Below are 27,190 nucleotides of genomic sequence, written 5' to 3'. Positions count from 1 at the left end.
CCAAAAGTTACCCTTTCTGTTGGGTAACCTCTCCAACAGCTATATTTCCAGAGTTCTGGTAACCTTCTGGATTATAGAAATTCCTCCCTTGTAGAGCCTCTTAAGGCTCTAGGGGTTAGGGTTAATAATGGCCTTCCAAGGTTGTTAACCCCTGGAGTACTGCACCACCCCCTACTGATTTCCCCTAACCCTGTCTACACCTTTGTAAAGTGATTTGTCTCTACATAGGCCAAAGACATTCTTGCAGCAAAGCATGAGGCTCTTTAAATGGTAGTTTAGTACTTTTCAAAGTGCCCTAACTACATCCAGTTGAAACAAATCCTTTGTCTACAAACAGACTAGTTGCTGTTACACTAAAGAAAAGCCAGCCATGGGAGGAGGAGAACATGAAAAAATAGCTAAATAAACAACGCCCAGATTGCTGCATGGGTCCAAGCCTGCCCAAGAAAGCCAAACCAAGCAAAGCTTCTGGCAGAGTTGCAGCAGCCACATCTGAATGGTCCCATCTGTGCTTCTACCCTAGCTTCTCCTCGCAGAGCTAACAGATGTTTGCAAAGCTGGAATGTCCACCATCTCACGGAGAACAGCTGAAAATTCACACCAGTGGAAAGCACTTCTGCAGAACACCAATGTCAGCAAAGACCTCAAGTCTAACAGAATGGTCTTCTTCACGTAAAGCAAAGGGAACAGAGGGAGGCCACCGTTGATTGGGAACCACTCTGTGCCTGGTCCTGTGCTAGCAGCTTCCACATGTGTACCTTATTTAACACCCGCAACAGGCCCAGGAGGAGCTGAAGCTCCACGCAGTCATGAGCAGACTCCTGGAATCTCACATATGCCTGATGTGAGATGCATAGCAGCTTCCAGACAAGCTCTTTAGAATTTCTCAACATTGATGCTGTGGGCCACAATGGTTGGAGAGAACTTCCCAGAGATTTTCACCTTTGCAGCAGCTTCTGAACTGTCTCTAGAACTTCCTTGGGTCTATTGGCTGAGACCTTTGGCCAAGGTTTCCCTGATTTTCTCTCTGCTTGCCTTACCAATAGTAAGCTTCAATCCTGTTTCTAAAAAATGGTTTCATACTTGGAATATATGAAGTAGCTTCTATTTTCTTGACAAAACCCAGAGTGATACTTAGGATTGATATAGTGACTGCTGAAGGTCACCTTCAGTTCCAAGAGTGGAAACATGGCTGGAATTTGAAGAATTATGTAACATTTTTGAAGTACTTCAAAGTATTGTATAACATGCATATGACGTGTAAGTCCAACTAAAGCTATATTCTAGAAAGCACATGAACGTCACCTTATCAGTCAGCAGCCTGGAGTTAACGTCATGTTCTGAGGTGACTGAGAGGATCTTCAGGTACTTTTTTTTTTTTTTGTATTGTGACTTGTGTGTGTGGTTTTGGAATGGCAGGGCAGGGACAGGGGCTTACACATCCAAGCCTCTCCAGAGAGGACCAGGGACCTTGATGGACAGAGAGGGCCAAGTTATTCTGTGCAGGTGAGTTGGCTGCATTATACAAACTTCCTCTGCCTGTCTCATGAAAACCCACACACCTTGGCAGCGGCTCCAATGGCTCTTTCAGGGTCAAGAGGTCCACAGAGATCCCCAGCAGGTGCCAAAAGATCGGTAAATGCGCTTGTGTATTTAAAAATTAGTAACTTCCTAGAAGCTGGTAGGGGTTCCAGAAGCAGCCATGTTACCTCATGCTACCTCACGGTTACACAGTATACATGTTGCCTTACCTTTTGGGGGCTTTATTTATTTATTTGTAAGATGAGGGGACTGAATGAGAGTAGAGATTTTGGATCTTCAAGGTGCGTGGGGTTAATACAAAGTAACAGGTGAATTCAATGTATACCAAGCACGGATGAAACACCTCCCACCTCCATGTGCTGTTTATAGATGCTGTGGTGATACATGTATACAAAATTAACAAAACAGTTCTGTAAATGGAATAACCCAGAATGTATTCTTTTGTGCCTGGCTTTTTTCCCCCCTCTGAATAATGTTTTTTTTTGATTCACTCACTGTTTCTTGTATCAGTAGTTTGCTCCCTTTTATGTGGTGAAGTATCCCATTGCATGGTTATACCGAAATTTGTTTATCCAGGTACCTGTTGATGGGCATTTGGGTTGTTTCCAGTTTGGGGTGATAATGAATAAAGCTGCTATAAACATTTGCCTGCAAGTTTTTTTGTGGACATGTGTTTTCTTATCGCTTCGGTAAATACATACCTAAGAGTGGAATTGCTGGGTCATATGGTAAGTGTATATTTAACTTTCTAAGAAACTGCCAAACTGTTTTACAAAGTGGTTGTACCATTTTACATTTCTACCGGCAATAAATGAGAGTTCCTGTTGCCAACATTTGGTATTTTGTATACCAAAAATATACTGTATAATTCCATTTACTTGAAATTCTACAACAGGCAGCATTAATCTATAGTGATGAAAGTTATACCAGTGGTTGGTTGCCTGTCTGGGGCTTGGTGGTGTCTTCGACTGAAGCAGCGTATGAGGAGTGCTGGCCTTGGTTAGAGTGGTGGTTACTCAGGTAGAGACAGTCAAAACTCACTAAACGGTACACTTAAAATGGGTTCATTTTACTGTGTGAAAATTATACCTAAGTAAAGTTGATTTTAAATGATTTCTATAACAGCAACAACAAACAACAAAACGATTTCTGAATTAACAGAAATCCCTAGTCATTCTGTGTTTCCTCAATCAATGAATTCTAAAAGTGCATCTCATCTTTGGGGACATCTGGACATTTCTAGACATACTGAGTAGTCCTTTAACTTGGAAAGATTGAGACTGGGCTAGAAGATTTCTAAAGTCCTTCGAACTCCAATGTCCCAGAGACTATATACTGCACGGCAGGTTATTCTAAGATCTTGTCACTAAGTTACCTAGATATCACTCCTCTTTATCCTGAATTTTCTCTATGAGGCCAATCAGCTCCCTGCCCTGGCTGACAATGCTGTATGTACCATCACCATGAAATCCATGCAGTTCATCCAAGCTGCTGTTCTTAGCACCGCCCTCCCCAGCAGTTTTAACAGATGGATCTATTTCTGGAACAGCCGTTCTTTTTGCAAGAGGCACTCTCTGCTCAAAATTAGTGGGTTAGGAATTAAGTCAGCAGAGAGACTGGCAACATGCTTATTCGTGAGCGTTTTACGGGTTTGTTTTCTTCTTGGAGCAGCCATTCACGATTTAAAGTGATTCATAGCTTTTTGGCTCTGAAAGATTAAAAATACAGAGTGGAGCAAATGATTAATTGTTTGCTACTGTACAACTATTACTGAAGCACCTTATGTTAACTCAGCGCTTTCTTCTCTAACTTGAGGTTCTTCCTAGTACACAGGTACAACTGTTCATGGTTAAGACACATACCTGTGAAATAAATGGAAATGATGAAGGCTGAAATTTAGAAATTGCCTCTGAGATGCTGCCAATGTTCTGAAATGCAGAGTCCTGAGTCAGATTTCCTTTTATGCCCCCAATTTCTGCTGCTGTCTTTGCTGCACTCACCCAGTGCATTGCAGGGGTGCTAATGCACACCCAATTGAGCACAGGGTGGCTGAGGGATCTGGAGTTATTCTGAGCCACTGTGGCATTGGCACGGTCAGCGTGGGTCAGGGTGGAGGGTGGAGGCAAGCACCCCCTTCTCTCCACACCTATGCTTCTCAAATTCCCCATTCAGGCAGTTGCCAAATGGCGGTGGGGGAGGGGGGAGGAGGAAAGGCAAAGTATTCGCAGCTAACATTTATTGCTCTTTACAGGGCCTCTCGTATATTCCTGACAACAGCCACATCAATATGGTGCCACCATTTTCCATATTTTACAGATGAGGAAACTGATGCTGAAGAGGCCAAGTGACTTGCTTAAGTCATGTAAGTCCTAAAGCTGGCATGACAATTTTGGAATGCACAGAATCCAGAATCTGACAGAATCAGGGATCTGGCATGGAAAGGGCACACAAATCATTTCTGATCAGTGCTTCTTGACTTTCTTGGGGTCTTGTGGAATTGATGGTTAACTCTTTGGCCTTCCATAGAATTCATTTTCTCCCAAGAACTCCCCGAATGGCTGTACTTAGGGTCACTGCATCACCTTGTGGTCATGACGGAAATTGCACCTCCCCAAAGTCAAGAGTCCTGGCTTACACAACCTGGTTTTTCTCTGACCTTGGAAGTTCTGCCAGTCTGTCTTGAAATCCCAGAGGAAAAATTCTGCTAGACCTGGGCTTGACAAAGTTGGCTGGCTGACCTCCAGAGCTAGGATAGAGAAGCCTTTCATTTCCCTTCTCACACTCTCACCTACCTTGGCTGCAGGTTCCTTAAGGGTGACGGATACTTCATGTGGGAAGTAAGCTCTCCGGCAGACAGCCTGGAGTTCCTATCTCTGCTCTCCATTTCTTTCTGAACTTTCTGCACCCTTGCTCCCACCCTGCCACATAGCTGTAGCTATGTCTGATTATTTTCTCTCCACGTTTTTCTCCTCTGTGGGCTGAAGGAAATATGGATTCACTGAATTAACTTGGCCTCAAACGTTTCCTCTGCTATTTAAGTTAAACTGATCTCTGCCACATTATAAGCTACACAACCTTGGACAGTTAACATAACCTCAATGAGCCTCTTGGCACAATGGGGATAAGAATACACCAAAGATTTGGGGGATGATGAAATGAAATGCTACATTTAAAAGCATTTGGTAAACTGTAACTAAGTAAGCAAATATAGTGATTATCAGCAAATATTTCCTCCTCACTACTGATAGTAAGAGAGAATGCCTTGTCTATGCAGTGTATCACACACTGGCATCTTCTTTACATAAGTGGAACATGGATCTCCACAAGAGGTGGGAGTGAGCCGTCTCTGTGTGGGGGGAGGTGGGAGAAGAGATAAGGAAGCTTCCATAATAATGACAAAGGTCAGGATCATTGCTTCATAGTCAGATATAGGCAATGCTCCCTCCCCTTTTGTTTAGAGTCCTCAAATGTCTATTAAAATGTTGCCACATTCCAGCACTTAAGACCACATTTAATCTTCATGACTATCCTGAGAGGGGCATGTTAATACCTGTTTGCCTGTTTTACAGATGAAGAAGTTGATGATCAGAGAGGTGAAATGATATTCTTAGGTTCTCAGGGTAGCAGAGTTAAGAATGTGAATCTTTTGATTTCCAGTCAGGACATCTTAATTTACCACAAATTGTATTATCTCTTTATAACAAAGAACAGAAGCTTCCAAACTTTTTTGCTCATGAGCCACAATAAGAAATACATTTTGCACAGCACATACACATATGTATACATTGAAACAAAATTATCAAGAAACAATACTTATCCTTATTATGTACAGTGTATTCTATTCTGTTTTATTGATTAAAGAGTGACTCATTAAATTGATTCACAACCCTCTAGTGGATTGAGACATGCAGTTTGGAAAAAACTGATCTAGAAGGTTCTCAAACAATACCCACAGAACAAGTGACTATCACAATGGGTTTTAAATGGGTATTATGAAACTGAGGGAAAGGAGAGGAAAATAAGATGAACTCAGAAAGTTCTACCAACTAGACAGAACATATTGTCTGGTTTAAGCAAATTAACTCTTAGAAATCTTTTGAAACATGATTTTTTAAATCTCTAAAATAACTGTATTACAGTTACTGTGTTCTGTCACATCACGAACACAGCATTTATCACTTGTAATTATTGCCTTTTTATACATCAATTTCCAGCCACCCAACTTTTGACACCTTGAAGGAAAAAACTATGCATTATTCTCAGGGCAATAAGCATTTTGCCTGATATATGCTCAATAAATATTGGTTCACCTAATAAATTTAAAAAAGAATCGCATCAGCCTCACCTTCTTGTTATTTTCACTGTTCAAAGTAACTTTAAGTTCAAAAGGCCAAGGTAACAACTTGGTCTGTGTAAAATCCATGCATTAAACATCAGTGGCTACAATCAGCATCCTATTCGTCTCGGCTTGGGGACATCTAAAGTCTGAATAGAGGGAGAAGTCATAAAGAAAGAAGGATAAACACTATTCTTATTTGTTCATTCCTTCCCACTATCCAGCTTCTTCCGGAGTGGGCCTGTGCTCATCCAATAAAAATAAATATATATAATAAAAAAATAAAAAAATAAAAAATGTAAAAAAGGAAGCTTTTTTCCTTTTCCTTTGCTGACTTTACCTTAATTTAGTTAAAGCCTGTAGACCTTCCATATGAGGCTAACAAGTGCAGTCTAATTGTGATGCAAGAGTGTGAATTTTGGCTCAATGGCTACATCAGAAATGGAAGGGTATGACAGGCTTTCATTAATGTGCCTTAAATAACATTGGGGTTCCCTGTACTGTGAGTCCTTGTCACAACCCTGGGCCATGCTTATTGAGTGTTCGAACTATACACTCAGAAAACCCCAGGGAGACAGTCTGTGAAGCTCAAAGTAACAGGAAAAGACTTCAGGTCCCTACCACTGTCCTGCCTTCAGGTACCCACTGATACAAGTGCCAGCCTCTCTCCCCTACTGGTCAAGTGAAGACCCAGTGTCCCTGGGGACCCACAGGGTGCCAGAACAACTTCAGCCCCTTTGCATGACAGACTGGTGTGAAACAGCAACTCTTCAGGCCACTGCCTCTGGGAAGGTCAGGGGACTACAGTAATATCCTCTTTTCTGGACAAAAATGTCAGCCTTTTTCACATGTACACACCCAGAGAGAGTGCCCATATCACCTCCACTGTTACACATGTGGAATGATGCTGAGAGATGCAGGGTGGGAAGGCATTGTTGGATCAATGCCATCTCTTTGTTTTCCTCTTTGAAATGAATTGGGGGAGGAAAAAAGTTTGCACTGCAGTCCCAGGGCTTTGTATTGGATTTTTGTTTGTGAACAGCCATTCATAATGAAGCTACCAATACAACATTTAAAAACCAATACATATAACAACAGTTTTACATTTATGTGGTGATTTTAAAAATAATGCCAAATGTCTTCAGATTTAGTGGTAGTATAGTGGTAGTTTTGCTTTATTCTGTGAAATGGAAATGTTTTCGAAAAATTACGAGTGAACATAACTGAAATGTACCTAAAGAGAATGAAAAGAATATGAACTTGAGGCTCAGGCAGATCTGGGTTTGAATGGTGGCTCTATCCCTTTCTAACCTGCCTGACAGGGGCCAGTTAAATGTACAATCAATCTCTCTGATCTTCAGTTTCCTCATAACAAGATGGAAATGCAAAACTTACCATATAGGACTGCTGGGAGGATTAAACAAATGTGTAATCAATTAATTTGCTAAATCAATTAATTAGATGTCTTTTTTTTCTTCTACTCCTTTTTGTTTTGTTTAAAGCAGCAGAGTCTCACTCTGTTGCCCAGACTGGAGTGCAGTGGCCAGATCATAGCTCACTGCAGTCTTGAACTCTTGGACTAAAGCGATCCTCCCACCTCAGCCTCCTGAGTAGATGAGACTACAGGTGCATGCCACTACACTGAGCTAATTTTTTTTTTTATTTAATTTTTTTTTTGTAGAGACAGGGTCTTGCTATGTTGCACAGGCTGGTCTCCAACTCCTGGTCTCAAGCAATCTTCCTGCCTCTGTCTCCCAAAGCAGTGGGACTACAGGTGTGAGCCACTGTGCCTGGCCCTTTTTCACTTTTTATTTAGTTAATATATAATCTCTAGGATGTAAGAATGGAAGTTTGTTTATATCTCAGCTTTTATGTATATTTCACAGATGACTGCATAAAAATGAGATACAAAATATTCTTCCCAATAACCCTTCAGGGCTGATTGAGAAAAGAGAAAAATATATTAATTATATTTTACATATGAAAAAAATAAGTCCCACGAAGAGAGCGAGTTCATACCGAAGCAAGCCTGAGGTCCAATTTTCTAACTTACAAATACTGGTAAGTCCCAGGTCAGCAATTTATAACCAGAGGATGGGACACGTGTGTGTATATACCTTCAGGAAACTTACCAGTATTTGTCATTTTTAAATTATCACCATAACAATTTCTATTCAAACTTCAAGAACGTTAAAGAGGAACGTAAGCTGCTTCTTTCCACAGAAAGGGGGTGTAGGTCCAAGGTTAAGCTCACACCGGCCCTTCAGAGGGGACAGAAAGCACCTTCAGGAAACTGAATGCAGAAGACCGCGTGGCTGACCACCAACCTTTCTTTTCCTGGGAATGGGCTCGTCGAAGAGCAGGTTGCTGGCCTCCGCCTCGTCGATGCCGTCGTCTGGCTGCGCGGGGCTGCGGAAGGGCTTGAAGCTGTCAGCCGAGAGCGGCGGCGACGGCGTGGACGGGTTGGACTGGTCGCTGGGGGCGCTCCAGCTCCAGTAGCCGCTGCTGCTGGTGCTGGAAGGCACACAGCCGCCCTCCTTCCAGGATCCGCTGAGGCTCTCTGCGTGCACACAAACACAGTCAGTGCCAGGACCCCTGCGTGCCCGGGCATGGTTCAGTGGGGAAAGGGGAGCCTTGGTTCTACACCAGTGAAACCACCCCAGCCCTCTCAATCATCTGCAACAGCTGGGTATGTAAGTTTTTGTTCTATTTATACACCCCCTCCCAAAAGCCACATTGTAGTTTATAAACATTTAATTATTTTAACCTCATGATAATAGGTTTTTCTAAGAGTTTTCTGATGTGTTTTTGTATTGTGCAACACAAATTCCTTGGGATCACAGTGGGGATTATATAAAAAAAAGATTTTCTTGTTCACTAAGTTTGGGGAGCTCTGGGTTTATCAACTACAGTATTTCTAAGAAAGAAATATCATTTGCAGTATTCTCCTGAATGGTTTGGTCACAGAGTTCCCTCTCACCCCAACCCCTCCGATTTCAACATTTTTTAAAAAAGGGATTTCTTAGCTGAGGGCAGTGGCTCACTTCTCTTATCCTAGCATTTTGAGAGGCTGAGGTAGGAGGATCGCTTGAGGCCAGGAATTCGAGGCCAGCCTGGGTTACATAGTGAGACCCTGTCTGTACAGAAAAAATGAAATGATTAGCCCGGCGTGGTGGCATGCACCTGTAGTCCCAGCTACTCTGGAGGCTGAGGAGGGAGGATTACTTGAGCCCAGGGGTTTGAGGCTGCAGTGAGCTATGACTGGGTCACTGCACTCTAGCCTGGGTGAAAGAGCGAGATCCTGTTTCAGAAAAAAAGTTGGGGGGTGGGGGGTTCTTATACGACTGTTATTCTTACAATACATTTATAGGAAGTTAGTCTAACACTTAAGAATCTAAGAGAAATAATTTCTGGATAGTTATCTAAAGCCCCTTTCCATTCTGCTTATTACAACAAATAGTAATGCCTTACATTTTGTGAGTGTTTTACATTTTACAAAGCTTATTCGCACAGTCTCAAGCATTCTCACAACATCTGTCCTTCAGAATAAGGATTATTATCCCAGTTTTATAGATGAGGACCCTGAGGCAGCAGGAAGCAAAGTGACTTGCTACATGACTGATAAGTATCCCTCATGGGCCCAGGCCACCAGGAAGAGGTTGGACCTATTTCTTCAGTTCATGCAGTCCCTGGGCTGTAAACAACCTCCATTCTCTCTGGCAAAGCTGGGATGGGATAAGAATTTATTGGCAATAATTACTCTAAGATTGCTATTGGCTATTACATTTCCATTTGTGGTGGAAAGCATTATGAAATGTTTGCTAATGTGGAGAGATTTCTGCCCAGTTAGAATGTCTTCTGCCAGCCTGGCCTATATGGCGAAACCCCGTCTCTACTAAAAATACAAAAATTAGCTGGACATGGTGGTGCGTGCCTGTAATCCCAGCTACTTGGGGGGCTGAGGCAGGAGGATCACTTGAACTTGGGAGGCGGAGGTTGTAGTGAGCTGACATGGTGCCACTGCACTCCAGCCTGGGCAACAGAGTGAGACTCTGTCTCAAAAAAAAAAAAAAAAAGTCTTCTGGGTGCTCTTTTAATCACTGAAGATTTGCTTTACCTTTCAAGATGCACGACCTTAATTAGCATTTATATAAATTCTACTTTTTTTGGATAATTTCTCCTCCATATTTATGTGCATTTTGAATATATTAAAACTATGTTCTAACTACGAGGAAAAAACATCCCCAAATGCCTCATTAAAAAAATACTGTTAACGTCTGTGTAATTAGTAATGAAGTGAAGACAAATGGTAGATTATCATTCATGGGGAGATTTCATAACTACCTTTACCAATTTATGGATTTCTAGCATATTCCTCAACTATGTCAAGCAAAAAGTTAAGTTAGAGGAGTGAAGCTTTAAGTTGAAATAGGAGAAACTACCCATCTCATTACAGCTAGGTTCTTTTAGAATGAAATGGTCATTTATGCAGTCTCATGCTTTGCCAGCATCAACAAAACCAAACTAGCATCTCACTCCCTGCAGTCTACACAGAGACTGATAAACTCACCAGACTAGATTTGCCTATTGTAAATAAGAAAGCTCCATTTAGTACAACAGGAGTTCAAGAAGAGCATAATATAAGGCTTGATGATTTTACTTGGTGTGAAAAATTCCCTTGGCAGGCCCAGGTGGCTTACAAATATACTGTAGTATGCATTTGTAAAATAAAATAAAGCTAATGGTGCTAGATGTATAATCATGTTAAGTATGAGGCACTGAATTTATTTTGAAAACCAACTATTATTACAGTGTGGTTACATGGCTTCATGTCAATGCCAAAAGTGAATTTGCTTACTGATTTGTGAATGACATTTCCTTTAGAAAGACTATTTAGTCAGAAGGACTATAAGTGATATAGAAATGATTTTTCTCAGAAAAAAAGTCAGGTCTGATTTATAATATTCTTAGGGGACAGAGCCTCCTTATATTAAACCTCTGTTTGTCAAGAATGGAGACAGGCACTGCTGGACTCTCACCCTCTTTGCAGACTCACTTCCTGACAGAATGATCCTTTTTAGGCACAGAAAATGATCACAACAGTTTCCAAAAACTCATTGATGTGCAATAATTCTAGAGAAAATCTTTTTTTCTTAAAAAAAAAAGCCTTCATTATAATAAATTGCTTTCCCTACTTAAGAATTTGCTTTTTCTTACAGACTAAATGAGAGACAGCAGACAATTTGGGGTTATTAGTTGAGTAGTTATTTTTTAAGCCATAAATGAGCACTGAATTACTTTATTACTTTGCTAACAAAAGTTTGCATTGAAGAGTCAAAAGGTTTATTTTAATTCTGACCTTTAAGTACAAAGGAACACTAAAAATGTTCTCAATTAAAAAATGAAGCCAATGGTAAAAATAATGATTACTTTAAAATACACTTTTCTTTTTCCTCTAAGGATTCCATGAAATTCTGCAATTCCTTTTCCCTAGAATATGTTTTGGGGGGTTTTCCAGGGTTTTTAAATTTTTTATTTTGTAGAGTTGGAGTCTTGCTCTGTCACTCAGGCTGAAGTGCAGTGGCACCATAAGCTCAATGCAACCCCAAAGTCCTGGGCCAGGACTACAGGCGTGTTACCATACCTGACTATAGTTTTGCCTTTACTATAATCCTTCTTTAGCACTGCCAAAGTGAGAAAGGTAAATCAGAGTACCCATTTGCCAGAGACCCCCAGAAGAGCAGTCAGGTCATTGAATGGGAGTAGTCGGGCCCATTTCAAGAGCAACTTTTCTAGTGCTATATAAAGAGGAGGTGTCGGCTGGGTATGGTGGCTCCCACCTGTAATCCCAGCACTTTGGGAGGCCAAGGCAGGCGGATCACCTGATGTCAGGAGTTCGGGACCAGCCTGGCCAACATGGTGAAACCCTGTCTCTACTAAAAATACAAAAATTACCTGGGTGTGGTGGCACATGCCAGTAATCTCAGCTACTTGGGAGACTGAGGCATGAGAATCACTTGAACCCAGGAGGCGGCAGTTGCAGTGAGTCAAGATAGTGCCACTGCACTCCAGCCTGGGTGACAGAGCGAGACTCCATCTCAAATTAAAAAAACAAAAAAAAAAAAAGAGGAAGTGTTATCCCAGCTTGATGAATCATGATGTTGTTGGGCAATACTGATTCATGACATTAATTTGAATTCCTAGCATCTTGATCATTCTTTCCCTCTTATAATGAGGTTGGAGTAAGTTTTGGTAAGGCCTCAATGTATGTTCAACAAATTTATTTTAACACCTCACGCTTAAAACCAAATTGTGTGTGAACCATATCTTAACCTCATAATTGACCATGCTGGTTTTTGAGAGAAGGTTTTCATTGATCCTAAGTCTCATTCAGTGGTCTCAGTGCATTACATTTCAGTGAACTGCAATCTGCAACTGGCTTTCTCCCTTGGGGAGTGCTCTTGACAAAGCCACCAGTGACCACCTTCTTGATGGAAAACTCAGTCTTTTTAATGCATGACCTTCCGAAGCATCAGACACTTCTCCTTAAAACATGCTTTTCCCTTGGTTTCCATGAAACCACACTCTCCTGGTCTTCCTCTACCTCTCTGGTCACCTCAGGGTCTTCCTCGGCTCTTTTCCCACTGCCAATCCCTTGCATGATGGTGAGCTTCACTGCTTCCTTCCTCGGCCATCTTCTCTTCTCACTCTGCTTTTACATAACTCTCTCATGATGATCTCATCTACTCTCATGGCTTCCAAATGTTGCCTTCTAATTCTGTACCTTCAGCCCAGATCTCTCTCCCAAGATGTGCCCAAATCTCTACCAGATGTTGCCCCTTGAATGATCCTCAGGCACTGCCTATTAAACATGTTTCCTATTGTCTTCTTCAGCAACCTCAGCTCTTGAACCAAACATTTGCCAATAAATCTCTTCCTGTGCGTTTGTCACCTGCCCCAGTGAATGTCCTCCCCTTGCTGAAGCACACCAACTGCCTGGAAGTCATCCTTGACACACCCTCCTGCTCACTCTCTCTGTCCAGCACCAAATACTCTTGATTCTGCATTCTTCACATTTCTCGATTATGTCCTATCTACCTCCACTGTGACCACCAAGATCTTTTTTTTTTCCTTTGGCTGATAAACCTAATCATAACTTTGCAGTGCTAGAATCACTTTAATAGTGCTCCCATAGCCTCAGCATAAAGTCCAAACTCCTAGCCAGGCATAAATGACCCCTCCTGATAGGTCTCCCAGTCTCTCCAACTTCACCTCCTACTGCCTGACCTCCTTATTTATTGTATTGGATTATATGAGACAAAATCATATCACGATTAAGAGAATAAATCTGGAATCAAAAAGATATGGAGAATTTCAGTTCTGCCAGTTAATCTCTGTGAGCCTTAGTTTACTCATCTGTAAAATAGTGATAATAATACCTCATAGAATTGTTGTGGAAATTACAGGAGATAAGGCAAGCATAGTATTTGTTTACTGACACATAGTAATGCTTAATAAATGCTAGCCATTAATATGGCTATGATTGATGGTCTTTCTTCCCCAAAGAGATAGTATACTACCTGGGAGTGTGGATACTTTTTCAATGAGGTATTCAATTCATCTAGCATGGTACCTGATAAATGTGTGTGGAATAAATGAATGACCTAAATAATTCTATTTGATTAAGGAGTCTGAGAAAATGTTTTAAAAAATTATTTAATCTGAGAGTTCTTTGATCCAACTGCCTCCCCAGTCAAACAGAAATAATGCTAGGGAAAATAATTCATTAGCTCAATCTTCATTTACCTGGGAAAAAAAGGGACACAAGTACTGCCAAGACGTCCTGGCAAGGCAGAAAACAAAGGAGCTCAATAAAAGTGAGTTGAATGGAGGGATGGGTGAACGAGAAGCAGTGGGCTCCCTGGGAAGATGAAGAGGAGGCTGACAGCTCTGGGGGCCTCGATTTCTTCCACGTTTCTCTTTGCTTCCTGCTAATGGGTGAGGGTCAGTGGTTCATAGCGTTTGACAGGAATGAGACATCTCAAAGAAAGGCCCTGCTCTTGGTGTCAAGGGGCCCTTCCCTAAGTCCCATATCCTGGGCTTACCGTTCGGCCGCACGGGAGGACTTCGAACCAAAGGGCTAGTCGACAAGCTGGTTAGTACCATTGCTGCTGTCACCTTGTCCATGTCTAGTTCCTCTGAAGATTTCCTGTAAAACAGGAAGGGACACTGGTGACTGTTCACTCTGCATCTGCTGTGGGCCACACAAGGTGTGACACGCTGTCACGCATTTACTCCATTAACTTATCCCCATGAACAACCGATGTTCTGTTAGCTTTATTTTATAGATGAGGAAGCTGAAGCCCATGAAGTGAAGTGTTTCAGTCAAAGTCATACAGTATTAGGAAGACAAGGATTCCGTCATCCATACTTCATCTAACAACTGTTCACTGAGAGTGTGCTGTGGGCTAGACTCTGTTCTAGCCACGAGTGATATGAGGTGAACAGCAGACAAGGTTCTTGCTTTCATGGAGCCTAGAGGACGGTGGGAAGCAACACACTTATCAGTAAACAAACAAGTTAGAAGGAACAAAATCATTTCTGATAGTGACAAGGGCTATGAAGCGCATAAACAGGCTAACGTGACAGTGCCTGCCTGTGGGGGCTGCATCTAAGGTGATCAGATGTTTCTCTGAGGCAGTGACGTCTGAGGTGAACTGTGAAGGTCGGGGAGAGTCTGTCCTGAGGGGCAGGGAAGTACATCCCAAGCAGAGGCAGCAGCCTGCAGAAAGGCACGGCAGCGGGAATGTGCGGGAATGTTTAAAGGCTGATCCTAGAGTGTGAGAAGGGGAGAGCGGTGCAGAGCTGGTCAGACGGGGTCCAGTGGCCATGGAAGGTGTTTTAGTTTTATTCTAAGTGAAATGGGAAGTCCCTGGGAGGCTTTAAGCAGGCCTAGTGAAGTAATACGATGAATATTTGTAATATAATTAGCTGAGCTGCTATATGGAGAATGGATCTTAGAGAAGGTAGAATAGAAGGAGGGAGGCCACTTAGGAGATGACTGCTAGGAGTCCAGGTGAGCTTGGACTAGGGTGGGGACAGTGGCAGGAGACCCAGCAGGACTGGATGATGCACTTGGACATGGGAGATGAGCAAAAGGGAGTGAGGAAGGCTGTCAGGTGTTGGCTGAAGCACTAACTAGAGCCATTTACTGAGATGGGAGAGGCTGGAGGAGAAATGCAACTAGGGGTGTTTGAACTCCTGAGCTTTAAAAAAATTTTTTAAAACTACTTACTATAGAAAGAGTAGGTCATGGGAATAGTTACCATGTTGTTAAAGTGAAGAGCCACTGGTAATCATTCACTGAGATGAAGAGGTTGCTCTGGTTCATTAATTTTGGCCAGTTAACCCTGAATAAAGGTTCATAAGATTATGATCATGGTGACCGGAGTCAACTTGTTTAAGCTTATTTCAATAAAGGAGGTAAAATTGAGAGGCAAAAGTTTGTGTCGTACGATGAAATCAAATAAATTGTACCACCTCCTGAGAGACAAACATTTTCAAATTAGAGAGCAGTTGAAGAAGCCCAACAGAGGATTAATAAGCCATATCCACAAATGAATTGTCACTTTGACAAATGTGGCTTTCATTCACAGGTGTGCTGTCTAATTTGTAAAAGCAATGAACTCTTAGAGATAGAAACTTCATAGCACTGCTTCACAGAACAGTGGGAAGAGAAATTCTTAAACTGGAGAAAAAAACAAATGGTTCCCAATTATTGGGGGGCTGCTCAATTAATTTCATCATGAAGTTACAAAAATTGTTACAGTTTGGCTCTCTGATGTCCACCCATGATACTAAATTATTAAACAAAGCCTATTCTTTCAATCCAAGGTACCAACAGATGGAAATCTTTGAAATTTTCTTCAATAATTCTTCTCAAAGCACCTTATGCTCTTTTTTAGCAAATTGTTCTATCAAAAGACAAATTACTTGTTTCAGAGGCTGACAATTAAAATACTTCTGTAAAACAAGCTTAAGAGTGCACAATGAAATCCACTCCATACAAAGTTTTCAAGACAACCTCATACACTTAGAGGGAAAAAAACTGTTCATTCATTTGGCATACCATTTAAAGATTTTACAGTATTCACAGTTTACAAGATCCCTGTACTTGGGAGTAAAGGTAAAGCCATTTTCTTAAAACAGACAAAGCCCCTTGAAATGGCACCAGGGAAAGAATGCAAAGCACCTTCAGGTAATTCTGAGTGTTTTGTTGGCTCAATCTGCCCATGTAACGCTGGTCACAGAAGGGATAAGTTGGGGCTTGCTGCATATCCACTAATCCACCTTGGGGCTCCTCCAACTGTCTGCCCTTCCCAGAGCCCAGCTCCAGGATCACCCAGAGTGGGGCACACCTGAGCTGGCTGCTGCCCGCATCTCTTCCAAGACTGAATTAGGAGGGCTGTTGACTTCTCTTTCCAACGGCCAGTCTACTTTTATTCCCTTACTAACCAAAGGTTTAAGAACCAGGATAGTTCTTAGAACCAGGTTTAAGAACCAGGCCCGTGCACCTGGTATAGGTGGATGACGTGATTTGGTAAGAAGAGGGTCCCCTCGCCCCCTCCCCTGATTCTTATAATAACTTGCTAAACAACCTTTTTCCCTCTTCTACATCTTGGTTTCAGGGACCTTTTTGCCCCTCTCTCAATCTGCTTTGTATCTTTTTTGATTTTCCACACCTAAGGTGAACATTTTGCTTTAGAGGTCTAATTGATAATTAACTCAAATACTGATTTATGTGTTTTTTAAAATATGACAATCAATACAGAATGCATCATTATAAAATATACATTTATTTTGCATTGCGAAAATCTACCACATTTCAAAATAATTATTGAGCATCATAAAGAGATTTACAATGAAGAATGAAAAAAGGAATAATTAGTATAATCAGAGTGTTTTTGGATTTGGATTACCTTTAAGTTTCCTGCTGGCACTGGAAATCACTAACAACAACAACAAAGTCAAGGGAATACATCACAATGACTCAGTTAACCTGCATTTCTCAGGGAATATTTTAATCATGCTACATGAAACATTACCAGATGATATGGCCTTGTGCTAAGTTGTGTTTTTGTTTTTATCTTTGTTTAATTTCTTTTGGTACACTACTATCTAATTACTGATTAACTGGTACTGTAAATTCAAATCCTTATAATTAAACATGAAGAGATGATATACAAAGTAGAATTTGTTACACTTTGAGAAAACTGCTGCAAAGCCCTTCTGGTAGATTTGGAGTTATTGATAAAAAACAAACCACTAGAGGTGATATTAAATATTCTCTCCTAACTTGAATTTCAATCTACAATTTAAAACCTTAAGACTCATGTTTGCTAAAGGCTTTTACCTTTTCAATTAATCTTTCCTCCAGCCATACTTGAATACTATGGGACTTAAATTTGGAATTATTTAAAAATACAGGTTGAGTATTCCTTATCCAAAATGTTTGAGACCAGAAGTGTTTTGGATTTCAGATTTTTTTTGTTTTGTTTTGAGATGGAGTCTTGCTCTGTCACCCAGGCTAGAGTGCAGTGGTGTTATCTTGCCTCACTGCAACCTCCACCTCCCGGGTTCAAGCGATTCTTGTGCTTCAGCCTCCCGAGTAGCTGGGATTACAGGCATGTGTCACCACCCTCAGCTGATTTTTGTATTTTCAGTAGAGACGGGGTTTCACCATGTTGACCACGCTGGTCTCAAACTCCTGACCGCAGGTGATCTACCTGCCTTAGCCTCCTGAAGTGCTGGGATTACAGGCGTGAGCCAATGCGCCCGGCCAGATTTCTTTGATTTTGAAATATTTGCATATATATAATGTAAGATATTGGGGATGGGACGCAAGCCTAAATACAAAATTGATTTATGTTTCACATACACCTTGCCCATGTAGCCTGAGGTAAGTTTATTTTACCCTAGGGGACGCTGAACAAACTGTGTGTTGTGTGACTGTGACTTGCTGCATGAGGTCAGGTGTGGACTTTTCCATTTGTGGTGTCACGTTGGTGCTCAAAAAGTTTTGGGCTTTGGAGTGCTTCAGATTTCAGATTTTGGAATGAGAGATACTCAATCTGTAACAGAAGTATTTGTTGTCACTCTATACATGATTTGTTCCTGAAGCTGACCTGGCTTCTGTGGATGAACAGGATTTCAAGATGGGAGAAACACATCAAGGAAGGGAAGCCGGTGAGCCCTGGGCTTGCTGGGAGACTACTCAAGGGTCCTACGTGAGGGATGTGGTGGAAAGGGGGAGCAGAGCCTGAGCCAGACCATGGGGGTGTGTGTGCCAGGATGAGTGGTTTGTTGTATTCCTATAAGCAAAGCGCATCCATGGAACATTCATGAACCCAGGAGTAAGGTGATCAATCTGTATTTAAGAAATGAGTGAAAATGGAAAATTTAAGGAAAGGGAGGAAATGGGAGGCAGGCTATTCAGCTGTTTTTAGTAAAGTCTCATTTCAACCTCAAAGTATTAGATTAAGAGGGACACTGCCCCTCCATGCAGCGATACTATTCAGTCTGTGAGTATGGACCTTCCTGGATTTCTGCTGAGGCTGTGTTCTGGACCTCTCCAGGAGAGGCAGCAACAGTAATGATTAAGAGTTTAGGCTCCAGAATGAGTCAGATAATGTGGCTTCAGATCCACTCTCTGCATTACCACCTGTGTGACCTTGGGCAAATTACTTAAACTCACTGTTTCCTTATCTGTAAAAGAAGGATAAACATAGACTTGTTGAGAGGGTTAAATGAGAAAAGTACATGAGCACCAGCATGAGCCTCAGCCACAGTCAGAGTTCATGTTATCTCAGCTATTACTAACCTTCCAATTCCTGACTACATCCATAGTGTGTGTCCTCCGTGAGGGAGGAGAGCATTAGATGACTTCACTTGCTTTTCTTGTTCAGCACCAGCACTAGCAGTTGTGGATTTTCTTTTTGTAAGGCAGGTATATTATTTTTGATAATGAAAAGACTGCTATAACTCTGTAAGAGCTGGCAACTGGCTCATGGAGAAGCAGCTGCTGGTCCCTCACTAGAGTTTCCAGTCGGTGCTTTGGCAAAGATACTGCTCATTACATAATGAGTCTTGGCCAGACTGTCCACAAATAGAAAAGCCTGGAGTGCTTGTTTGGATTCTACGTTTAAGAGTTTATGCTTTCAATACTCACTCTTGGAGCACTAGGGCTGTGCTAGACAGGAGAATTAACAGTCTTTGTAAAAATGAACAGTCTCTACCCTCTTCAGCTGCGGTCTATTGGAGAACTAGACCTTAATCAAACACACACACAAATAAACATAAACTTACAAATGTGATAAATGCCAGGAAGAGTACTATTGATTTGATGAGGACCAACCTAGGTACTTCTAGCTAACAGGAGAACAGGGCTGAGACTGGAAGCGAGTATGGGTGTTGCCTCAGAGGACAGAAGAGCTTTTGGGCAGTGGAAGAGCCAGGGCAAGGCTTCCTTTAAAAAGGAAAGGGAAGACTGAACATGAAGTGCAGTGTGCTTGGGAGGGGCAGCCCAGGGAGGGCCTTCCATGCTCTATAAGGCTTTATCCTTATCTTAAAGGCCCTGGGAAGCACTGAAGTGTTTCAAGCAGAGTGGGGTTGGGAGAGGTTGGGTAAGGTTGGGGTGATGCTATCAGATTAGCTTTTCAAAAAGCTCATTTTGGCTGCCGTGTGGAAAATGAGTTTCTTGGGTTTGACAACCAATCTTTTATCTGAGGAATTGATTGTCTGATGACTGTGGCAGCAGGTTGCAGAATGACATCATCTACTACATGAAGAGGCAATCAGCGCAGTGCGCAGCATCAGCAGAGGCAGCCCGGCCAGGTCTCATGCATGGGTAGGTGTGGCTGGTCTGCCCTTGAGCGCTCAGCTATGGCCTGTGCTTACAGACCCAGCTATTGTTTGTGCCGCAAGAAGCCTTTTCCTTCTTTTGAGCCACTTCCTGCCTGAATACTGCCTGCTTGGAGGGTGCATATAAACACTGTCTCCTGTGACTAGCTAAGGGAGAGATGTTTTACACCTTGGAGAGCCATAAAAGACATTTATCGGCAATTAAAGTGCTATAGTAACAAATGGAAGTAAAAATGAATAATATATTCCTTAGATTAGCACTAATCTAGTTTCTTAGCAACTACTGAAATCTGCTGTCTAGACCAAGTTCAGTCACTTTTAAAAACTTGTGATATTCTTAAAATAAGGAATAATGTCTGAAAATAAAATCTTTTACTGGAAAGGCTATAATAATCATCCCCAATCTTGGAATTCTGAGAAAGCTTTTACTAAGGGTTTGGAAAACTGGATTCAGTAACTATTAAATATAAAGCACAAAACTTCATTTCCATTTTAAAGAAATCTTGTAGAAAAAGTGGTAAATGTTAACTCTTCCCAATTAATTTTAGCTGCTATTTCTTTTAAGACTATAGGGAAGTCAGTATTCATCAAAATTGATGGAAAAAGAAAAAAAAATCAAAGGGAAGATTAGAAAGCTGCCTATTGCAATAAAGTGTTCAGTGGCCTGGATCGAACAAGATGGAAAATTAGAGTGAATACATCATAATACATAAGGCAATATACACCAGTACATCTGAAGCCATCTGTGGTGAAGGGTCATTTTTAAGAAATTTTTAATATGTCATGGATCGATACTATACAAAAAAACCATGGCCTGTGGAAAATTTCTGCACCCCTTCCTCTTAATTTCTGTACCTGGCTCAACGTGGACTGTAACAAAGAGCTTGCAGACTGGCACTGGCCCATGGTCCACACTTTGAGTAGCATGAAGCTAGGCAGTTGCTTTAATTTCCATTAAACTTTGAAAAGACTCCCTCCTGTCCCTCTTTCTCCCGCTTTCTGTTCTTGCCTCATGGACCCTCTACAACTTCTCTCCCCACCCACTCTGCCCACTGGACCCTATGTTCCATTGCAAATTGACCCTTGCATGACCTCACCCTCTCCCCTTTTACCATACCCAGGCTCTCCCTTGTAGGTCACTCCTCCTTTCCACTGGAGTTACTCATCCCTTTACCCCCAGTGAGGTCAGGTGGGGTGTGGGCCTTTCATCTGCCTCCCTTAGGAGACCATCCCCCTTCACCCACATGCAAAAGCTCCTGGTTCTTTGAGGCACAGGCCATGCACTTATCTTGTTCTCTTTTCTATTTCAGGCATTGACCTTCCTGTCAGGACCTCTCTCCCCTAATATTCATAAAATACTTTGGCACATAAATTACAGCCTTTTTTTACCTTGCTTGGAATTATAATCCTAGGAGATATACTGAAGGTAGCCAATATCCTAACTTCGTAACTTCTGTCTCCTTAACCCACCACCCCCAGCCAACATTCAGCAGAGTGCTGAGCTGGAGAGAAAAGACGTTGCAGTCTGACAGACTGCAGTTTAATCCTCAAAACCTTCATTTATTAGTGAGTGCTTTTAGGCAAATCTTGCAGCTTCATAAAACTTCAGATTCCTCATCTGTAAAATGGAAATGACAATAATACAGACCTTAGAGGGTTTGGAAGAGTTAAATAAGATGTGTAAAGTATCTGGCATATACTAAACACTCAAGTTATTATTATCCTCCTCTTTTACCTAAAACTGTTATTTCAGTGAACGATTCTCAGGTTAAAAACCTGAGTTTTACCTATTTAAGTATTTATAGGTGAAATAACATGAAATCTTGGATTTGTGTGAATATACTGCAGCCTCCCACAACCCCTTCCTCAAAAGTGTGAGTTGAGGATGATTAGATGAAGTAAGATGGACAAAATGTTAACAATTGTTGAAGCCAGGGAATGGGTACTGAGGGAATCATTAGACCATTATCTCTCTATCTGTGTAGATTTGAAACTTCCATAATACTATTTAAAACAAGAACACAGCATGAGCACACACCTGGATTTTGGCGGTCACCTGCCATTGCCCCACTTCAACTCCCCTCTCCCCTTTTCTGTCTAGCTCTACTCTCTGTCACTGCATCTGCTCCTCCATCTCCCAGAGACAGCCAGTCTCTGGATTTCTCCTTTCCTCCCAGGCAGTTAGAGGCTAGTACTTCTGACCTAGAATAGCTTGCTGCTGGCTACTGCTTCCCTCCCGCCAGGTCCACTGATGGCTCAGCGGGGTTCTCCCTTTACCAGCATCCCTGAATCCCTGGCCTTGCTAGCCTTCTGCTCCACTGGCCCAGAAGAACCAAACCCTGGCTGAATCCTCCTGGGCTGCTCTTTACTGTCCCACCACAGGGCAGTCAGTGCTGATGGGAAACAGCGAATGACTCTGCTGGCCGGGCCCATCCTCGGCACGCATCCTACCTGCACTTGGCCTCAGCAGGCCCTTCACCCGCCCTCGCTCACCACACCTGCCCGCTTCTAGCCAGGATTCTGCCTTATCTTCACCTCTCTCTGCAAGGCTCAGCTCCTGCCAACCCAAGCAGCAGACGCCCTTTCCTCCTAGGTTATAGAGAGAATTGAGGCCTCTAGGCATGGTCTTTGTCACATTGTCTTTCTTACCTTCTTGCTTCAGTCTCGCAGGGAGGTTAGCATGGTATTTTGCTTTTTGAAGCCACTGCCTCCACCTGTGCTGTCTTTATCCTCCTTCAACAAGACCTCCTCTCTCCTGTTCCCACTGGCCCTTCTCTATTAATAGGCTTCTGTTTTCTCCCCACTTACATGCAAGGGACCAAACAGGACTGGACAGAGAGATAGGAAAGAAATGAGGAGAGGAGTCCAGTGATTACAGATACAAGAGGGAAGAGAATTTCAGGAAGAACAGGTTGACAGCATTAAGTGATGTAGAGAGATCAAGCCAGATGAGGACAGACAGGGAATTTAACTTAATTCCCTTGAAATTAGCAGCAAGGAAGCAGGTAGAGACTCTAGCAGGAGTGGAAGTGGACTGCTGTGGGTTGTGGGGTGGATGGAAACTGGGAGGTTGAGAAATTAGAGGCAGTCATTGTAGAGGACTCTTAAAGAGCTTGGCCATGAAGGGAAGGGAAACATGGTTCTTTGAGGAAGTTAGAGTGTTTTCCTATTTGTTCTTCAGATGAAAGGAACTCTAGCATATTTAAATGCTGACAGGAAGGAGCTAGTAGGGATGAAGAGGTTGAAGATACAGGAGAGAAGGGATGAGGAATGGACAAGGTCTTTACTGGGGCAGCATGATGAGGGTCCTGGGCTCCAATGGAAGTAGCTTTAGACAAAAAGAGGAACAACCACCCCCCGTCTACCTGGAGTAAGGAGAACAAAGATGGGCTGGGTGCAAGCATGCTTGTAGGTGTGGGGCTGGGGAAGCTGATGCTTCTCTCTGGAGGTCTCTCCTCAGAAGCAGGTAGGTTTCTCTGTGGAGAGTGGAGAGGACATTGCCATGCTCAAGGTTTGGAATTGCTGTTATGGGTACTGGGAGAGAAAACAGAGCAGGACACCAGAAGTCTATCAAGCAGCAACCGAGGCTCAGCTGAGGTTAGAAAGCTTGATCCTGTTGTGATGGTCACTGGAGAGGGGGTCTGATGGCTGTGCCAGAAGCCTGGGGTGGGAGTGTGAGGGGAGGCTGCTGGACTAGCCCTATGCCAGGTTTTACAGTGAGTTAGGGCATGGAGAGTGCAAGGTTTTGGAGAGAGAGCCACAGGTTCTTGGCTGGACTGGGCAATGTGTGAAGGCTGGAGGGAAAAGATGGGGACAAATTAAGAGAAACCAGAGATCTTGATGGGGTCAAAATCAGGTGCTGAGGACACAAAAGCGAAGGCGAGATGGAAGACCAGGAGGTTATGAGTAGGAGGGAGATACTGGAGATGGAGATTTTCTATGTAGAAAAATTCTGAGAGATGGCCTAGTCCAAGGTATGGCCGTGGGAGTAGAGGGCAGAGGCAGGGCAGAGGTGAAAGTCGCTGGATCGGGAATGGCGAGGCTGATGTCATCCAGGATGATGGCAGCATTGAGGAGAGAAAAGTTGTGGCCAGGTGGCTCAAGCCTTCCTTAAAGGGCAAATGAGCAGGATGTCAGCGGAGTTAAGGAAGGGGGAGGTGGAAGAAGCCTTCAAGCAGCAGGGCTTTACCTGAGAGTGGAGGGCAAAGGCTTGGTAACAGCAACGGGGACACAGAAATTCACTCTTGGGAGGCTCCCCATTGCCCTCACATGAGACTTAACTCCAGTGCAGGAAACACCTGGCCCTCTCTGCTCTGGTCTCCCGACTCTCCACCCATTTTCCCACAAGTCCTCTGCGGGGCAACTCTTCCAACTCGTGAAAATTCTCCATAAGAAGACTCACTTTCTCCTCTCCATACCTGTGAATAAGCTGTGCCCTCTGCTTGGAACAAGCTTTCTTCTCTTCCTGTGCTTGCCTGCTTCTACTTACCCTTAGTACTCAGCTCCATCCTGCTCCTGGAAGCCGCCTTCCACCTGCCAAGGGCCAGGGGCACTGACTGCTGTGCTGTTGTTAGACTGCCTGTGCTTCCTCCTCCTCCCCATGCGAAGATCAGGGCTTAGTCTTGCATCTTTTTATTCCCAACTTCTAGCACAAACCCTTGCTTAGGGTAAGTTTTGTTTTTGTTTGTTTGTTGAGGCAGGGTCTTGCTCTGTCGCCCAGCCTGGAGTGCAGTGGTGTGAACATGGCTCACTGTAGCTTCCACCTGCAGGGCTCAAATGATCCTTCTGCCTCAGCCTCCTGAGTGGTTGGGACTACAGGCAAACGCCACCATGCCCGGCTAATTTTTTAAGTTTTTGTAGAGACGGGGTCTCACAATGTTGCCCAGGCTGGTCTCAAACTCCTGGACTCAAGTGATCCTCCTGCCTCAGCCTCCCAAAGTGCTGGGATTACAGGCATGAGCCACTGTGCCCAGCCTTGGAGTAAGTTCATAATGAAGGTTTTGTGGACAAATAAGCATTAAGTAAGGATGGTGACAGTCCCGGAGAAGTGGCAGGGGGAAGCATAGAACACGTATCTGAAAAACTTCTGCAGTTGTCCTCTGCTCACTCTCTTTCATCTTCTCAGACCTGGTGATTTATTTGTTTCCTCTTGTGGAAGACAATTCCTCAAAAATTCAAGTATTAAATAAATCGTTCATAGGTTTTTTTTTTTTCCTTTTTACTGGCCCTAAAAATTGTTGGCTTATCTAAGCAAATGGATTTTGTTCCAGTGTCTGTGATAATTCTTCTATATTCACAAAGGCTCACAGACACATCAGTGAACTCTAGAATGTCAGCAATAACATTATTAAATAATAAGTTTCAAATCCCCTGGAAATAATTCTGTGTGATTAGCTGGACTTCTTGATGTGAGCAGGCTGCAAAGCACAGCTCAGGGAGGCATCTGGAACATACCTTGATGGCCTTTTTGCTTTGTAGGTTTAGCGCTTTTGATTGCAGCCAACATTTTCTCCCAGGAGTCAAGAGGCCAGTCTTAAACTAACAGAAAGCCCTCTGTGTGCATGTTGAGTGCCTGTGATATTGTGAAATAGATATTTTGTTTTCCTCCATCCCTGTCTCCTGCTGTACAACTCCTAAAATCCTTGGAATCTCCAGTGATAGGTGTCTTTTTGTATGCTAACGAGATGACTGGTGGCAGGCAGCTTCTATGTTGCTTCTGGATGGTGCCGGTCACAGGAAAGACCAAGGCAGGATTAGAGGGTTGGACTTCCGGGCACCGCCCCCGACCCCAACCTCTGGGGGTGGTGGGGGAAAGGGCTGATCACCAATGGCCAATGATTTACTAAATCATGCCTACATACAAAGCCTCCATAAAACCCAAAAGGACAGAGTTTGGAGAGCTTCCAGACAGCGGGACAAGTGGAGGTTCCCAGGGGGTGGTGCCCCCAGGAAGGGCAGAGAAATGCCACACCCCTTCCCACATGCTGTGCCCTACACATCTCCTCATCTGTATCCTTTATAATAACCTTCATAATAAACCAGTAAATATAAGTCAGTTTCTCTGCGTTCTGTGGGCAGCTCTAGCAAATTAATCAAACCTAAGGAGGGTGTCCTGGGAACCCTGATTTATAGCCAGTTGGTCAGAAGCACAGTAAAACAACCTGAAACAACCTGGGGCTTGGGACTGGCAACACAAGTGGGGAATTCTTGTGGGACTGACACTTCTTCAGGTAGACAGTGTCACATCTGAATTGGATGACACCCCCCTGCAGAACTGGTTGCTTGCTTGATGTATGGGGAAAACTCCCACACATTTGGTGTCAGAAGTGTGTTGTGGGAGTGCAGTGGGAGAGCCTGAGCGTTTACCCCTGAATTCTCAGAGCTCCCTTCTGGGACTGCCACTGAGGCTGCATATGATGAAAAAAGACCAGAGGGAACACAGCAAATTCCTGAATTTATTTGGATAGTGTGTGTTTTGTGTGTCTCTGTGTATGGGTGTGTGTATATCTGTGTCTATGTCTGTGTGGGTTGGTGTCCTGGGTGTGTGTTTCTGCACAGTTGTGTGTCGGGGCCTTGTGTGTGTGTGTCTTGGTCCTTTGTGTATGTGTGTCTGTGTTTGTGTTCATGTGGGTTGATGTCCTGGGTGTGTGTCTCTGTGTGCACAGCTATGTGTGTCTGGGTCCTCTGTGTGTGTGTGTGCATGTGTATCTCTGCATTTGTATCTATGTGGGTTGGTGTCCTGTGTGTGTGTCTCGGTCCTGTGTGTATCTGTGTATGCATTTGTGTGTGTGTGTGTGTGTCAATCTCCGTGTCTGTGTGGGTCAGTGCCTCTGTGTGGACTTGTGTGTGCTCTGTGCATGGAGGAGGAGATGAGGGAGTGGGAGGTGGCTGTGCCGCAGACCCTGTCTCCTGCCCTGTCTCTGGCTGCCAGGGCAGCCAGCCTCTTTCTTCTAGCTCTGTGGGATGGCAAAGTCCTTGCTTGCTTCTTTGCACCCACTAAGTATGAGCTTGCTACTCAGTCATGGCCAAAGAAAGGCTATCAAACTCTGGAAAGTGCTCTTGATTGTTTCAGGAAGCTGCTGGCTGGGCTGCATTTAGCTGGACTGCTGTCTGTCCAGGCTGTCAACCAGTCACTCCTGGAGTCCTGGGGAGCACCTCATCCAGCAGAGCCTGTCGTATGTGCAGGGGCGGCAGGGCCCAGGCTAATGGGGTTGAAGTACCCTGTGTCATTTGGGAAGTCTGCAGGTTAACGATCCGCCTGGTAAATGTCACGATTATTCTCAAGAAGAAAACTAATCAAAGTTGCACCTCTCACTCTTATGTCTGTGTCCATTTTGAGTCATTCCAGGCTTACTGATGGGGTTAAGTATGTTATTGCTTGGAGCCTCAAAT

At 43.2% G+C, this 27,190-nt stretch overlaps 1 protein-coding gene across 3 annotated transcripts in view; it reads right to left on the bottom strand.

Moving 5' to 3' along the window:
- ZNF704 (zinc finger protein 704) overlaps positions 1-27,190 on the bottom strand; it is a 249,806-nt gene that overhangs the window by 48,442 nt on the left and 174,174 nt on the right. For all 3 annotated transcript variants that reach the window (XM_063709200.1, XM_055349563.2, XM_031013787.3), the window contains exons 3-4: positions 13,984-14,087; positions 8,206-8,438 (exon numbers count right to left, since the gene is read on the bottom strand). In XM_063709200.1, the coding sequence (XP_063565270.1) occupies positions 8,206-8,438; positions 13,984-14,087 (337 nt within the window). The remainder of the gene's footprint in view (positions 1-8,205; positions 8,439-13,983; positions 14,088-27,190) is intronic.

Source organism: Gorilla gorilla, chromosome 7 (assembly GCF_029281585.2).
Source record: "Gorilla gorilla gorilla isolate KB3781 chromosome 7, NHGRI_mGorGor1-v2.1_pri, whole genome shotgun sequence".
Taxonomy (NCBI): domain Eukaryota; kingdom Metazoa; phylum Chordata; class Mammalia; order Primates; family Hominidae; genus Gorilla; species Gorilla gorilla.
The sequence above is the reverse complement of the archived record's forward strand: the minus strand, read 5'-3'. Positions and strand labels throughout refer to the sequence as shown.